The 17,345-nt window shown below is 45.6% G+C and overlaps 1 protein-coding gene across 1 annotated transcript in view; it reads left to right on the forward strand.

Moving 5' to 3' along the window:
- Positions 1-13,374, forward strand: part of ANKRD13C (ankyrin repeat domain 13C) — a 29,055-nt gene extending 15,681 nt beyond the window's left edge. The window contains exons 4-13 of the mRNA XM_044301681.1: positions 993-1,078; positions 1,184-1,229; positions 1,724-1,790; positions 3,171-3,315; positions 4,684-4,815; positions 5,651-5,812; positions 6,865-6,944; positions 8,595-8,693; positions 9,343-9,443; positions 11,531-13,374. Coding sequence (XP_044157616.1) covers positions 993-1,078; positions 1,184-1,229; positions 1,724-1,790; positions 3,171-3,315; positions 4,684-4,815; positions 5,651-5,812; positions 6,865-6,944; positions 8,595-8,693; positions 9,343-9,443; positions 11,531-11,661 — 1,049 coding nt within the window. The 3' untranslated portion in view covers positions 11,662-13,374. The remainder of the gene's footprint in view (positions 1-992; positions 1,079-1,183; positions 1,230-1,723; positions 1,791-3,170; positions 3,316-4,683; positions 4,816-5,650; positions 5,813-6,864; positions 6,945-8,594; positions 8,694-9,342; positions 9,444-11,530) is intronic.
- Positions 13,375-17,345: the final 3,971 nt, after the last annotated feature.

Here is a 17,345-nt window from a genome sequence, read left to right on the forward strand (position 1 = left end):
AACTGTGATTTAGGGGGAGCAGAGGTCATAAGAGCATGATGTGGGCCCCCCTTCAACATCTCTTGGCTGACCATGTTAGGGTCCATTCACACGTCCGCAAAATGGGTCTGCATCCGTTCCGCAATTTTGCGGAACAGGTGCAGACCCATTCATTTTCAATGGGGTGGGAATGTGCTGTCCGCATTTGCAGATCCGCACTTAAGTTCCTCCAAAAAAACAGAATATGTCCTAGTCTTGTCTGCAATTGCGGACAAGAAAAGACATTTTCTATGAGAGTGCCGGCGATGTGCGGTCCGCATAATGCGGAATGCACATTGCCGGTGTCCGTGTTTTGCATATTCATACGGACGTGTGAATGGACCCTTACACTGCAGACAGGTCCAACAAAGAGCATCACGCTTTACAGCCGGTGGTGAAATGCAATGTTAAGGGGGGTTTCCTATTTAGTAAATGGCAGATCACTAGGATAAGCCATTGTTTTAGGATTAGCGGGGGTCTGACCCCTATGGTCCTGAGGATAAAGGGACTGCAGTATTTTTAGTGTCTCCTAGTTTTCACAGCAAAGAAGCACAACCAGGTACCGGAGTGTGCAAGAAACTGCAGCACGGCCACATTCATTTATATAAGGCCTTTCTGCAGTTTCTTGCACAGCGTGTGGCCAAGGCACCTCTGTGCAGGGTAAGGTTAATGCTGCCACATAATTATATGCCATCACTTTACATGATGGGAGTAAGATTTAAAGCGCTTTATCCCTGGTGGCAGAGAGTTGGTGAGCGATTGACTGAGAATGCCTAGAGAAAACACAAAGAATATAGACCGTGAGTGTGGGGGGGTGTTATCGGGGAAGGGCTGGTGATGTCACTGTATGGGTTAATCAGGGGAGAGCTGATGATGTCACTGCCCATCTCATGCTCCAGGCTATAAGTCTGTGATACAAAATGATGCTGCAGTGAAACCTATAAAATCCTGGGTAATAAATGTTTGTATTTCAGTCACTGCATTGTTGAGAAAGCTGAAGCAGCAATCTCGGGAAAGTGTAGAGGAAAAGAGACCTCGTCTGCTAAACGCCCTAAAAGAGGTAAAGTGCCAATTACAGTCTGTTCATCAAGTACAGAGGACTGCAGGATATTACTATATGGCGAGTGCGGTGTAATTCTAACCTGAGCGCTCTTTGTATTTACAGCTGGGAGATTTCTACCTGGAACTTCACTGGGATTTTCAAAGTTGGGGTAAGTAGTCCTGGCCTCCCTTAGCCGGCCATCTACTAACTATGGGACCAGCACCATGAGCGTCTACAGTGAGTGTCGGTCTCTGGAGGACCCAGCACCGTCCATACATTACACAGACGGCTTATTGATTGGCCCCCTATAAGTGGAGTTGCAGGGAATTTGAACCTTTGCTGCCCAGGATCCTCATAGATTATTGGATGCCCTTTTAAATATAATTCTGTCTTTCTGTGTATGTCCCTTTTAATGCCGAGTGAAAGATTAGTACACACGTTGGGGTGGAAGGTGTATTTGCCTGTCTAGGCCCAGCTTTACCCTGAGAACGTCCATAACAGGTCACAGCTTAATAAATTGCTGAGCCTTATGGCCAATGTGTTAGAAACTTGCTGTTGGCTCCAGGTCTTCTATTGCCACCTGTAAAGGTCCATACCTCTGGGCCGCTGTATTTCCTCCATGGGCAGATGTGCTGACGTGCTGTGTGTTTCTCTCCCGTCCAGTGCCTTTACTGTCCCGTATCCTGCCTTCCGATGCATGCAAGATCCACAAACAAGGTATTAATATCAGGTGTGTGTCCATCTCTTCTACCGGGATCCACAAGGTATTTCCAGCTCTGCAATGTCTACTTTCCTCTATGTTCTGGCCTGTTACTTCCACCCGAGGAGGTCAGCCATTGTTGGGGTTCAGATTTATCGGCAGGTTCACTAGATTTGCTTGGAATCAGCGGCTCTTCTCCCATCAAATGTACAGTAAATGTGACAATCATTTTTAAAGTGGTTGGCCCCAAAAAATTGTTGGCACCTATCCCCACTGATCACAAGAATAGAGGTCCCTTGCCCCCCTTTTGAATAAAGCATGGTTTGGGCACGCACGCTAATGAAGACAGCAGAGTACAGCGTCACATGCGTGATCACTGCTCCATTCAAGCCTGACAGACAGGACCTGATCAGTGGGGGTCCTGGCCGTCAAGCCTCCAGCAATCATACATTTACCACCTATCCCGACCCTTGTGGTAGCAGCAGATAGCAGGGGTTCAAAGAGCCAGATCCACAGTGAATAGCTGACTGCTGGGGTGGCCGTCTTCCCACAGGGTTAGATCATTCCTGAATGTCCATGCTGATAAGTTATACAGGTCCTTCTCTAAAAATTAGCATATTGTGATAAAGTTCATTATTTTCTGTAATGTACTGATAAACATTAGACTTTCATATATTTTAGATTCATTACACACAACTGAAGTAGTTCAAGCCTTTTATTGTTTTAATATTGATGATTTTGGCCACAGCTCATGAAAACCCAAATTTCCTATCTAAAAAAATTAGCATATTTCATCCGACCAATAAAAGAAAAGTGTTTTTAATAGAAAAAAAGTCAACCTTCAAATAATGATGTTCAGTTCTGCACTCAATACTTGGTCGGGAATCCTTTTGCAGAAATGACGGCTTCAATGCGGCGTGGCATGGAGGCAATCAGCCTGTGGCCCTGCTGAGGTGTTATGGAGGCCCAGGAGGCTTCAATGCGGCGTGGCATGGAGGCAATCAGCCTGTGCCACTGCTGAGGTGTTATGGAGGCCCAGGAGGCTTCAATGCGGCGTGGCATGGAGGCAATCAGCCTGTGGCACTGCTGAGGTGCAAAATCATCAATATTAAAACAATAAAAGGCTTGAACTACTTCAGTTGTGTGTAATGAATCTAAAATATATGAAAGTCTAATGTTTATCAGTACATTACAGAAAATAATGAACTTTATCACAATATGCTAATTTTTTTAGAAGGACCTGTACAAGTTATGTAGCTTCAGGAGAGTTTACTGCTGCTTCAATGTGAAGGTTTGTCACTCAGGTGTCTGGGAAAGCTGGGTGGAAACCCCTATAGGAGCTGTAATAATGGTAGCCATATGGTCTGTCACCCAGTTACAGATAAAACTTTTTAGCATCTCCTCTTCCAGGCTTGACACGACTCTCATAGACTTCACTGATATGAAGTGCCAACGAGGGGACCTCAGCTTCATCTTCAAAGGAGACGCTATACCCTCCGAGTCATTCGTGGTCTTAGACAACGAGCAGAAAGTTTACCAGAGGATACATCATGAGGTGAGTGAAGACACCGATTACTAGGATGTCATTGTCTGTAGTCCCCTTACCTGGGCACTGTTCTTGTCTTATAAAGTGATGGCATATCCCTAGTATACGCCTACATCTGATCGGAGTCTGTGCAGGGGCCGCAGTACTGCTGCTTCTTTCTAAGCTCTTCCCTGCAAATGGAGCCACGCTGCCATTAATAATAAAGTTATGGATTTTTTTGTCATATGTTATCAATTTAGGAGATGGGAATAACCCTTTAAAGTCGCATCTGTGGGTAGAAACCTCTTGAACACGACCTTATAGCTTTTTTCAGTATTTTGCGATCCACTAAAAATGCGGATGACGTCCATGCGCATTCTGTTTTTTGCGGAACGGAACAGCTGGCCCCTGATAGAACAGTCCTATCCTTGTCCGTTATGCGTACAATAATAGGACTTATTCTATCTTTGAACGGAAATACGGAAGGCATACGGAGTACGTTTTTTGTTTTTTTGCAGATCCATTGAAATGAGTGGTTCCGTATATGCTCCTTATACGGAACGCAAAAAAACGGAATGTGTGCAAGATGCCTAAGGAGGCACTAACTCTTAGCACCCTGGCCAACCATCTGATTGAGGCCTCATGCACACAACCATATTTTTGTTCCACATCTGATCTGCATTTTCTGCAGATCCGTTCACTTCAACTGGGCCAGAAAAAATGCAGACAGCGCACCGCGTGCTGTCTGCATCCATATGTCCGTGCCGCAGTCCCACAAAAAATAGAACATGTCCTGTTGTCTATTTTGAGGACAAAGATGGGACATTTCTAGAGAAAATTGGAAAAGGGGGAAAAAGAAAATTGCTGCATACACACGGCTGGTATCAGTTTGCGGACTGCAAAACATGGTAGTGCGCGTGAGGCTTGAAGGCGAGATGCTGTGGCCTCTTCGTCGTTTAGCCGACACAGTTCTGTATTTTTAAGTTGCGCCTCTGCCTGGTCTTCCAGCTCAGTCCTATTCACTTGAGAAGGAGTAGGCGGCTTTCGGCTGTAATACTGGGCACAGGCGCAACTAGCAGTACAGAGCTGTGTGTGCTAAACAATGAAGGGGCTGATTGCTGGAGGTGCCAAGAATTGGCCCCCCACTGATGGGTTATTGATGGCTCATCCTTAGGGTAGGCCGTCAGTATTAAGGTTCCAGAAGAGGATGCAGTAGTGCTGGGGGCTGTAGTTTTGCAGTGGTTGCTGCATTCTCTCCAGTGTATATCTTATTCATCAGTGTATGTATAAACCCACCTGTGCGCTCGGCTTTAATGGCCATAGGTTTCATAGCTGCTGTCTTCAGGTTTGCAATGTGCGTTCTTCAAAGTTTCCTCATGTTCATTGTGTCGTTTGCAGGAATCTGAAATGGAGACTGAGGAAGAAGTGGACATCCTAATGAGTAGTGACATATACTCTGCAACCTTGTCGACAAAATCCATCACGTTCTCGCGCGCCCAAACTGGCTGGCTTTTCAGGGAAGATAAAACGGTACGCAGGCCCTCCTTTCTGGGAAAGCTTGTCACACAAGGGGTTAATGGGTATTTCTGTGCCATCAGCCTCCAGAGAAAAGTCTCAGCAGACTTTTACTAAGAACCCTGTGATCTATATGACTTGCTGACATGTTGACAATCATGTGCAGGCATTAAAGGGATGGTTTGGATTAAAAACCTAATTTTTAAATATCCTTTAGCTAATGGATGGGGGGAGGGGGGGGGGGCCGTCCTCTATTTAGGACCCTTATCTATTAGCCAGAGGGGATATCGGTTAGAGAAAGTGAGTCTTGCTCTGGAGGACCTGACATTATTTCAGTGTGACCTGTGTAATGCACCATTTCCCCTTTGGTGGCGCTGCAGAAAATGCAAGCACTTGATACTGGGTTCTCCTGCTGACAGCTGTGGGTACCGGCAGCAGATGCACAGTTCTGCATAACACAATCCATGCCCAAAGTGGACAACATAGTGAAAGGGGTTTTCTCTGAGCTTGCTACTGATGAGCTATCCTCAGGAAAGCCCGCTCCGCATCCTGACCGGAAGTGAATTATTTTCTTTTGTAGTAAATATTGCTGCCTCTTTCTATCCTGAAACCCTCTGTTCTGCTGTCTAATCTGCCTTTTCTCCAGCTACTGAAAACACAGCAGGTGTTTAGGAGAGCCCCATTTTGTCCGGCACCTAGGGTGCATTTTGGCAGGTCCTGTAATCTTCTCTTCAGCTGTCTCGCAACCTCACTTTGAGGCGACTGACACAAAGCCACCCCTTCTTATAAGAGTTTCTGCAGCAGCTGAGGTGGATAATCTTCCATGTTGTCTCTGTTTTCCTATCTCTAGGAACCTGTGGGAAACTTTCTAGCAGATTTCTACTTAGTGAATGGGTTAATATTGGAATCTCGCAAAAGGAGAGAACATCTCAGTGAGGAGGACATTCTGCGAAATAAAGCCATCATGGAGAGCCTGAGCAAAGGGGGGAACCTGATGGAACAGAACTTTGAGGTATGTCTCCATACAGCGCCACAGCCGCAGTGTCCCCCGAGAACATGTAGATTCCTATGTACTTGATCACCGTTCCATATTCGGGAGCTTCATATAACCATTATGGGGGATTCCTTTTTTTTCTCAAGCACCTCTAAAAAAAAAAAAAAAGGCTACTTTCACATCTGCGTTTTTAATTCAGGGTTTTAGATCCGGCAGAGGATCTGAAAACCTGGATTAAACAGATCAGTTTTGTCCCCATTCATTGTCAATGGGGACAAAGCTGATGAGGATGCGTCAGTTTAGTTCAGTTGCGTTTTGGTGCCGGACACAAAACAGCCGCAAGCAGCGAATTTGTGTCCGGTTTGCAAAACTGAACAAACCTGATCAGGCATGAAAATCATATCAATGGTGCCTGATCCTGGACCCATTGACTTCCAATGATTTTCATGCCTGATCAGGTTTGTTCAGTTTTGATTTAATACAACTGTATTCGTCCGGAACGGAGCCATCAGGGTACATTAAATGGAACGGATCCGTTTAAGGCTACTTTCACACTAGCGGCAAGGAACTCCGGCAGGCTGTTTCGGCGGGTGAACAGCCTATCGGATCCATGGTGCAACTAGTACGCGCATGCCTCCGGACTACCGCTCCGGCACCATTGACTATTATGGGGGCAGGACGGAGTTCTGGCGGCAGCAATGCAAACATGCCGGAATAAAACTATGACCTGTCGTAGTCTTCCTCCGGCCGCCTCTCGGCATGTTTGCCGTGCTGCCGCTGGAACTCCGCCCTGCCCCCATAATAGTCAATGGGGCTGGAGCGGTAGTCTGGCGGCACGCGTGCACTAGCGACAGCATGGATCCGACAGGCTGTACACCCGCCGGAGATCCTCTGCCAGATCTCAAAACTTAAATTAAAAATGCAGATGTGAAAGTAGCCTAATACTGTTTGTACGTATCCATACCGACATAGCAGAGCTAAGTCATCGGGCGAGAGTCGTCATGACATTAAACATGACTGCATTATCTGACCTCATGGCCGTGCACCTCTGTCATATGTTCTCATTGCAGCCCGTAAGGAGACAGTCCCTGACCCCTCCTCCCCCCAACACCATTACGTGGGAAGAGTACATGTCCGCTGAAAACGGCAAGTAAGTATTCAACAGCTGAGACTGGTTATGTTTATACTCAGACAGGAATAATCTGCCACAGCTAGTATGCCAATAATTAAGCCCCACACCTTATATCCTGACCACACCTCCAAAATGTAAGGGGTATTCCTATCTCGTGAAACGAGGTTTGCTATCACTTTGTGATCAGTAGAAATCTGACCCCTGGGACTCCGGTCAATAATGAGAATAAAGGGATGGAGGGCCACAGCAGCACATCACCAAAATTCTTCTTTATTTAGAAAAACACCTCACAGCAAGGCATAAATTTTTTTTGCAGCAACGTTTCGGCTAGGAGTAGCCTTTGTCAAGCATGCTTGACAAAGGCTACTCCTAGCCGAAACGTTGCTGCAAAAAATTTTATGCCTTGCTGTGAGGTGTTTTTCTAAATAAAGAAGAATTTTGGTGATGTGCTGCTGTGGCCCTCCATCTTTCTATACATGCCTTTGGATCGCGTTGGATCTGTGATCCCCTGCCCAGCTGCTGCATGACCACCATCCTCGCTCTTTACAAGCCGCTTGTGTTGCTGCTCCTGAACAAACCTATTTACCTAATGAGAATAAAGGGGCTGCAGTCCTGGTTTAGAGCGGTTTCCCCTCACTACTCACAATTTTTTTTGCCACCTTTTCTGTGCCAAATTGCACAAAAAAAACTGCTTACAATATGCTTCCTATTGTTTTAATTGGGAGACGTGTCATGGGGTAAAACAAAGCTGACTTGTCAATTCTTGCCAAGTTTTCGGTAGCCACACACAGATTAGCCTCAGTCAGTGGGGCACATTCAGCAGTGCAGCAGCACCACTACCACTGATTAGCCTTGGACTACTGCATGCTGCTTCCCCCCCCCCCCCCCCCCCCAACCTGTATTTCCACCAGTGTGAACACACCCTTAATTTTCCTTGCCCAGCGGTGCTCCCAGCCACCGGGCTATGCAGTGAATTGTGGCTGGCCTCATTGATGTCACTCTAGCTCTGCTGCACCCTAGATAGCTGCCAACTGGGGTGCCACTGTGCAGAGCAAAACAGTAAAGGGGACCCAGTACTAAATCAGCATTTTGGCCCCTTCTTTCTTAGGATCAGCAATTGTCCCAGAGGTCAGACCCCCACGATTTTAAAGTGAGGACATATCCCCGTGCAATCGCTTTAATAAATGAGAATAGCCCTTTAACTGTAGTGATACTTTGTATCCTCAGGCTAAGCCTCCAGACCCAGTGACACAAGTGTTCCAGATTGCACAGCTCGCAGCCGCCTGTCCCCCACATTAGGGCCACATGGGACCTACACACTGGCGCCACCTTGCTGCTATTTCTCATTATTTCTCACATACCCCATTGCTATTATAACAATTTTTACATTAAGAAATGTCCTGGGGTGCAGATGTATGTATGGGGCTTCCAACGGGTGAGACTAGAATTCTTTTATTTAGATCCAGTTCACACATTGCATTTTGATCCAGTTCTTTGTAACCAACATTAGGCATTTATCCAAATAATTCGGGGATTCCAGTTAAACATCTACTTCTTTTGGCTCCATTGCTGATTTAAAAGATAAGTTTGGTTGTGTAATGACCTGTCTCGCGGCCTCCGTTTTTTCTTTCTTATGTATTAAGAAATTCTCTTGCTTCTTGACCCTAGAGCTCCACATCTTGGAAGGGAACTTGTCTGCAAAGAGAACAAGAAAACTTTCAAAGCAACGATTGCCGTGAGCCAGGATTTCCCTCTGGGAATTGAATCGTAAGTTTCAGCCGTCGTGTGAGAAGGAGAAGAAGCAGGAGGCTTGGGGGGGCTACATGGTGATAATGGTGAACGGGGCTAATCGTTGTAATGATTGTGTGAATGTGATCACTTTACTGCACATCGTGACACAACCGTTGTGAAGAATCCAATCCTGCATGGTTTTTGGTCACAGATCGCAAAAAAAAAAAAAAAAGTTTCCAACATAGAGTTCAATGTAAATCTCGCACTCTGCATCTCACTTGTGACATTGCCGGCACCTTTATTTTTAGGGGTTGTCGGGGTTCAGGGCTGAATCGGGATATCTGCTGTTATTTATTCTTCGATGCTCCCCCTTGATTTGTGCAGCACAAGGTCTGTTTCTTTACTGCCAGTGGCACATCGGGCTTCACATCACTATGCTAGCGCTATAGACTGCCCATCTGTGCCAGTGATGTCACCAGGCTCACTGCTAGGTGGAAGTCTGTGCCTAGCATGGTGACAAGCCTGGTATGTCACCGGCTTTAAACTTTTCGTGTCTGCATCCTCTTGTAGATTTGTCATCTAGGGCTTCGTGTAAAGATGGAGAAGCTGACATAAGGTGGCTGCCATGTTGCCCCTTGCACGAGGGCCTGGTCATGTGATAACGGGGGTTGCCTTTGTCTTCCAGACTGCTGAATGTCCTTGAGGTAATTGCACCGTTCAAGCACTTTAATAAACTCCGGGAATTTGTACAAATGAAGCTTCCTCCAGGATTTCCCGTGAAACTAGGTAGGTTGGCCTTCAAACTGAATGCAGACTATTTTAGTAGAAAGCGGTTGTCTGAGATTTTGGTATTGATGGCCTATCCTCTTCCAAGGCCAGTGATGTCACGTTCATTGCATTCAAGTGAATGGAGATGAGCTGCAGTACCAAGCACAGCCACTATACAGTGCATGGCGCTCACTGGATCATTGCATCCTCAAACAGCTGATTGTGGGGGTGCTGGGTCCTGGAAAATACTTCAAGGTTTTTTATTCAAATATTTCTTCTTCCACATTTAACCCATAATAATAGTCTAAACCTAAAAACATTATCCTCCATATGATAAGGATATAAAGGGAACCTGTCATTAACTTTATGTTGACCTCACGGAGGCAGCACTGTGTCACTCATCAGCTAAAGGTAAGTGGTCGCTGAGAACCAGCATCATAATCCTTACAGCCCAGGCCTGGAAAAGAGTCAGATCTACCTGAGAAGAGTCCTGGTTATTATAATCTCCTGCTCTCCCCCCAGTCTGCTGATGATTGGCAGTTCTCTCCTAGAGAGAAAGGGAGAAAACTAGGTATTAGCCGGTCATTCATCAGCAGGAGATCACGAATAACCAGGACTCTTCTCCGGTGGCCGTGACTCTCCTCCAGGCCCAGTCTGCAATGATTGTGATGTTGGTTCTCGTCAACCGCTTACTTTTTTCTTATAAATGACAGACCGCTGAAATCTACTCGCCTGTCTCTACTTTATACTGCTGTTAGTCTGGGCAGCACAAAGTTAATGACAGGTTCCCTTTGAAAAGCTAATAAATATTGCTGGTTTCTTTATAATCTATACTGTGCCTATGAATAAAACACTATTCTCAATATAGTAAAGGCCTTTTTTTTTTTGTTTTTTTTTGTTATGATTATATATTTATTATAGTATAGCCTTTTATTATGGGTTAATGAGAAACAGAAAACACATCCACAGGATAGGGGGGGGGGGGAGCAATGCTGGGATCACCCTCAGGGCTCATGCACACAAACGTATTTTTATTTTATTTATTTTTTGTGTCCATTTCGTTTGTGTGTTGTGTGTGTTTTTTTTTTTTTTTTCTAAGCCTGTTTGCGGAACCATTCACTTCAATGGGGCCGGTGTCCGTGTTTTGTGTATTGTCATGTAAGTGAGCCCTTACTGATGAATAGTCCTGTATAGATTGCATCCAGTGATAGTGTGCATACTCGACCACCATTTCATTTATACAGAACAGATAGGATGAGCTCTGTAGTGGTTAAGCATGCACGTTGCCGCTCAGTTCATTCTCTGTGGGACTGCCGGAGATCGCCACAGTTCCATAGAGGGGAATGTTTGCACGCTAGATCGCAGCTTTATTCATATGTGGAGAGGCTGATCTGATGGCACTGGGGGGAGTGGGGGACATGGCAATGGAGAAGCTGATGGCACTGGGGGGAGTGGGGGACATGGCAATGGAGGGGCTGATGGCACTGGGGCAGTGCAGCTGAAGGCACTGGGGTGGGGGGGAGCAGATGGCACTGGGGTGGGGGGGGGGGGCGCAGATGGCACTGGGGGATAGTGGAGCTGATGCACTTGGGCTGATCGCACAGGGGGAACGAAGGGTGTTGGTTATAAAGGAAAACCGTCTATTAATTCATTTTTTCTTATTAGATTACTTGATTAATCGTTTACTGCAGCCCTGGTGTTAAGTTAATCTGTGTTAGATGAACCAGGCAACAGTACAAATTACTGTCCTGACCTAAAATCCAGGCTGGTTGATCTTATCTGCACTGATACATTGTAGCAAACAGTCAGCAGCTGGAGCTTCTGCATATCCACAAGCAGCAAACTGCGAGGAATTGACACACACACCCCAGTAGTTTGATGCATCTGTGCGCTATGAGCACCAAATTCTGGTGTAAATGATATTAAATCTATCGAGCCGAGAGATGGCCCGGCAAAACACTTTCCTAGCACCATTGCCTCTTCACAATGAAGGGGAGGGGGTCACAGATCAGACCATCGTGCCATATCCGGAGACGCTCCTTTTTGAATTTTTGCCTTGTTCCACATGCTTTTCCTATAACATCCTGCACTTCTTGCATCCACAGACATCCCCGTATTCCCAACCATCACGGCCACTGTGACGTTTCAAGAATTCCACTACAGAGAGTTTGAGGAGTCCACCTTCACGATACCGGACACCTACAAGGAGGATCCAAGTCGTTTTCCCGACTTATAATTCCGGGGCGTCCTCACCGACCTGTCAGTGAGCGTACAAGTGGCAGCATGGGACACAGCGTCGGGCAGGCAAAGCATGACTGTTTCTCTGTGGTCGCCTGGTGCAGAGGATTCCCCCCGCTCCAGCACCACTAGGATCACTACAGGCTGCACGGTCTGATAAGACGGCTGCTCTACGGGACCTCCCCGCGCCCTCACCTTACACCACTTTCTGGTCTTACGTTTTTCAGTTTTTTCCATTCCTTGCTGCAGTCATGGGACTGCCCGGCAGTGTTAATGAAACTCTGGTATTTTACACCACGTTGGACTTTTAAATCATGTTTGCCTCTCCCCCACCCCCCGTAAATTATACAAGATGCATAGATTCCTGTTTGCTGTATATATAATTTGTACAGATGAGACAGGATTTCCTTCTTTCAGTAAATTAAACAAATGTTGATCCAATAAATTGTTGCAGTCGCGTGCCCCCCCCCCCCGCAAGGTGCAAGATTGGAGACAATCGCTTGGCACTTTTGCGCTAATTATTGTGGTGGACACCATATACATATATATACATTTTTATTTTTTATTTTTAAGTCCTTGTGGTTTCATGTTATGTTTGTTGAAGTCTCATTTTGTCAGCATTTTTCCCACTTAATTTTATGTTTTTATTTAAATGTTTTTGTTTGTTTTTTTTGGGGGGGGGGGGGGCACGCGCGCTCGCTCTCAATTTTAGGCAAGCCGGGTGCAAGAACCATCTGAACATACATTCCCCTCCCCGTAAACACGAGCCATCCTCTTCTGGTTTGAGAAACAGACAAAAAGGATTTATCTGTTTCTGGGAAAGGTGAGTGTTCTCCAATATGGCCGCACGTGATTTCCTACAGCCAATCTGCCTAAGACAACGCTAAATCCCTTCGCACATGCCAAGATTAGGTCAGTAGCCATGTTGGTCATCACCCAGCTTTCCTAGAAACTGAAAAGAAAAAAAAAACACTTGTATATTTCATACTATACATGGACACTAGAGGGTGGCATGTGGGTTTATATTTACCGGGATTTTTTTTATTTTATTTATGCTGTGTAAAGATTTTAAATTTTTTTGCTTCTCTTTACTGAAATATTTTGCGTCTACTCCACCGCCGCTGAATTGGACAGTGAGGTACTATTACGCAGCACCCCGGGAAGGCCGCTTTTAGGGGCCCTTTAAGGCTCCACATTAATGAAATCGGCAGCGCTGTGGTTTTTGTACAAGACAACAACTCCCCTTGCGATTTTAATACTGCAACGTCTGTTCCTATGATATCGGCAAGCTGAGGTTTTGTATATACCAAGGAAAAGCGCTTTTAAATATGGGGGGGGGGTGGAGGGTGGAGGCTGACTCGGTGGAGGCTGACTCGGTGGCATGGGGAATGTCCAGTTGCTGCCACGTTCTGCACTGCAGTCCAGAATTGAGGTAGATTTGCCACCCAGTGCAGCCTGGGGTATATGAAGCAGGCTAATATTCAGGTCTTCCAAATCGCTGCTTTATACTGAAAGGGAACTAAGCATCCTCTCCCCTCCCCCATTATTAGAGAACACACCGCGTTGCATATGGATTTTTACTGGAAGCTGTTAGACTTCACTTGTTTTACTCCATTTTTTTGTTTGTTTTGTAACTCGTTAATTAATGAACATTTCTTGCTGGTTCCACACATAGTAATGGTTTAATTAAAGAGAGAAAAATCAGTCTGTTCCTACGTCCTTCTGTTTTGTTGTGTGTTTTTCTTTTATAGAGGGGATTGGAAAACATGGCTGCCGCACTGAATGCCCCCCTGTAGCTAGGGAGCGGGTGTTACAAAGCAGATCGGGGCTACTCAGAAGGGCATTAACTAGGGTCCAGTAGTTACTCGCCTCTCCATACTCCAGCGTTGTCTGGGATACAAATTCTGTTTCCTGCACTGATCATAAAGATGAAAGCAAGGATGGGATAGAGACGGCCAGTTCTTTCTAGGATTGGGCACCGCAGTTCAGGTGCACTCTGACTGACCATTATAGGGGTTGTCACATCTTAGACACTGGTGGCATTTTGATAGGATATGCCACCAATGTCATGTGCAGGTCCCACCTCTTGGACTTGCACCTATCTCTAGGACGGGGCCCCCCAAAAGTGCAAAACCGCACAAGCGTGGCCACCCTTCATTCACTTTTATGTGACTTCCGAAAATAGAGCACGCTTATTTGGCTAGATTTGTAACTCCCATAGAAGTGAATGGAGAGGATGCTGCACTCTCATTCACTTTGGGGCCCTATTCTACAGGTAGGTGCGGGTCCCAGAAGTAGCAGATCATTAGGATATGTCAACAACCAACCCCTTTAAAGAGAACCTTGAAAATGCAGTAGGATCTGCAGGCAGCATGTTCTAGTGAAGGAGGAGCGGACTAGATTAATATCTATATTCCTTTCTGGGGGGAAAAGGTACATTTAGTTGTTCATTCTGGGCTAAAGATACTTTCAAAATCTGCCAGAGTTCACTGTCTCTGGGATAGATGGATAATGCAAGGAACCATCGGATCCCCATTGACTAGTGTGGACCAAGGGTTAGGAGTACGGTGGGTGGAGGCCAAATGATCTACGTGTGATCAGACGAGGAACATCAAGCAATTTTTGATTACTGTTCTAGTGCATCTAAAATGAATCAACTTTGCTAGTATTTTGGTCTTTACAGCTTATATGCTGATATGCATCTCCATGGTAACAGACTACGACTAAATCTGTGTAGTCTGAGCCTGCGGCCATATTGCCATTCATGTGTCCCCTACTTCTTACTAACAAACCAAAGGTCTGTAAGGACGGCTCTAGTTCTAGTATGTATCAAGTGGGTGGCCATTCATCTGAATGGGCGCCATGTAATATTATGTGCATGAGGGTATAATATAAAGTGCACTGCATTTTGGGGGCTGCTCCCTTTCTCAAGCACATCCTAGTAATATGAAAGGGAGCACTTAATACTACACCTTCATGCACTTGCACATTGAATTATTTTAGTTTTTGGATTTAATTAGTCACCAGAGCAGTGCTGTGTCTTGAAGAATGCTGACACCACAGGGCTGTGATGGCTAACCTTCGGCACTCCAGCTGTGGTGAAACTACGACTCCCAGTATGCTCCATTCATTTCTATAGAGTTCTGAGAACAGCCAAGCAAGTGTGCATCTTAGGAGTTGTAGTTTTACCACAGCTGGAGTGCCGGAGGTTCGCCATCACAGCCATGGGGTGATGTGCGCATCTGTAAGCAGACGTGATGAGACACCGCTGCGGTTTTTGAAACATTTCTTAGATTGTATTTTCTCCTGCATCGCCACCAGTAAAGTTCATTATTACTATGCGGTCAAACTGACCCACGCCTTGCATTCTCTGGGTCAGTACAATTACAGCCTTAGGCTACTTTCACACTCGCGTTTGGTGCGGATCCGTTCAGAAAATACAATCGTCTGCATCCGTTCAGAACGGATCCGTTTGTATTATCCGTAACATAGCCATCATGAACACCATTGAAAGTCAATGGAGGACGGATCAGTTTTCTATTGAGCCAGAGAAAATGGATCTTTCCCCATTGACTTACATTGCGTGCCAGGACGGATCAGTTCGGCTCAGTTTCGTCAGACGGACACCAAAACACTGCAAGCAGCGTTTTGGTGTCCGCCTCCAAAGCGGAACGGAGGAAAACTGAGGCATTCTCAGCCGGATCCTTATCCATTCAGAATGCATTAGAGCAAAACTGATCTGTTTTGGACCGATTTGTGAGAGCCCTGAACGGATCTCGCAAACGGAAAGCCAAAATGCCAGTGTGAAAGTAGCCTTACCACGTTTATTATTTTATTTTTTGTTTTGTTTTAATACTTTTCATAAACTTTTTTTTTATAGTTGTTTACGGAGATGTGTGAGGATTTTTTTGTAGTTTTTTATTGATACCATTTTGGACTGTATGACTTTTTGATATTACTTACACTATTACGTTTTTTGGGGAAGATGAAAATGGATTAAGCCCTTTTCCTTTTTTTTTTTTTTTTTTTTTAATGCTCAGGAATTTTTTTATATATTTTTTTAATTCAAAGCTTTTTCTAGGATTTTCTCAAAATCCTTACTAAAAAGCAATTCCTCATAAAAAGGAATATTACATAACTTAAAGGGGTTGTGTAATATATATATATATTTTTTTTAAACAAGCCCCTGGCTCTGAATACTTCCCAGGATATGTACCCTATATGTCGCTGTGTAGCCCTAACCTAAAACTTTAACATGCTTGCTCTGACAGCCTTTAAAAATGTCTTAGTATCTTCTAGAGAAAAATTGGCAATTGGATTTTCCTGAACCCACGAGAGAGAGGCTCCGCACCCACAGACAGGAATCCTGGCGTACAAAAAGGTGGAGGCTCTCCTCCTACTTCAGTATGTTTTTCCAAGGAAAAACATACGCCTGTGAAAAGAGAGCACCATCACAACAGGGATGGGAAATAAGGGTGCTGTCGTGGGTTCAGGAAAATCCAAATACCAATAAGAGTAATCTTCATTTTTCCCCTCACCCATGACGGCACCACAAGAGTGAAAACCAAGGAGACACTTAGGGTCCATTCACACGTCCGTAGTGTATTGCGGATCTGCAATGCACCCAGACGGCACCCCCATAGAACTGGCCTATTCTATTTTTTTTTTTTGCAGGGCCGTGCTCTGGAAATGCAGATGCGGAGAGCACATAGTGTGCTTTCTGCATCCATTCCTGTCCCATTGAGAATGAATGGGTCCGCACCTGTTCCCGGATGTGTGAATGGCCCCTTAGGGTGGCCTGACAGCCGAAAGCACCTTAGTAGCAAAGGTTAAATCTGAAGCAGAGTCTAACTGTAAGTGGTAATGTCTGGAAAAAAAGTAGTCAGAGAGGACCAGACCGCCGCCTTACAGATATCCTCATTAGAGACAGAAACCGTCTCAGCCAAAGAGGTGGAGATAGCCCTAGTAGAGTGAGCCCTGAGGCCTTCTGGAGGAGACTTCCCTGACAATGAATAAGCCTATGATATTGCAGACGTAATCCATCCGGCCAAAGTATTTTTTTTTTATGCTGCATGGCCCGTCCCTCTGTAGATGGAGATTCATAAAAGGTTGGAAACACAATCACCTGAGATCTATGAAACCTGGAAGCTACCTTAGGGTGATTATCCGACCTGACCCAGCTTGCCTTCCTATCTTCTAAAATGGAAGTATAAGGCTGGTTTCACACGGGCGTTGCGGGAACACGTGCGATTTTTCAGCGCGAGTGCAAAACATTGTAATTCGTTTTGCACTCGCATGAGAAAAATCATGCATGTTTGCTTCTTCACTGAAGTTCAGGCTTTGGATCGGTGTTGTCAAAGTAGCCCTAAATTAGAGCATTTTAGATGCACTCTGGTGCGCCAAATCAATGTACCCCCCAGGGCGGGGGGTACAGAAAAAAGTATGTAAACTGACTATACCGACGTGTAGAGCGGTGCCCAGGGATCCCCCTGCACTTACTGTTATCCCCAGGCGCCGCTCCGTTCTCCGGTTATAGCCTCCGGTATGTTCCTACTTAGGCTCCACCCAGGGGAACCTGCCGGCGTCTCTTTCTCCTATGCTGTAGCGCTGGCCAATCGCAGCGCTCAGCTCATAGCGATTGGCCAAAGATGAGAAAACAGACACTTCTCACAGCACAGCCCT

Source organism: Bufo gargarizans, chromosome 7, assembly GCF_014858855.1.
Source record: "Bufo gargarizans isolate SCDJY-AF-19 chromosome 7, ASM1485885v1, whole genome shotgun sequence".
NCBI classification, from domain to species: Eukaryota; Metazoa; Chordata; class Amphibia; order Anura; family Bufonidae; genus Bufo; species Bufo gargarizans.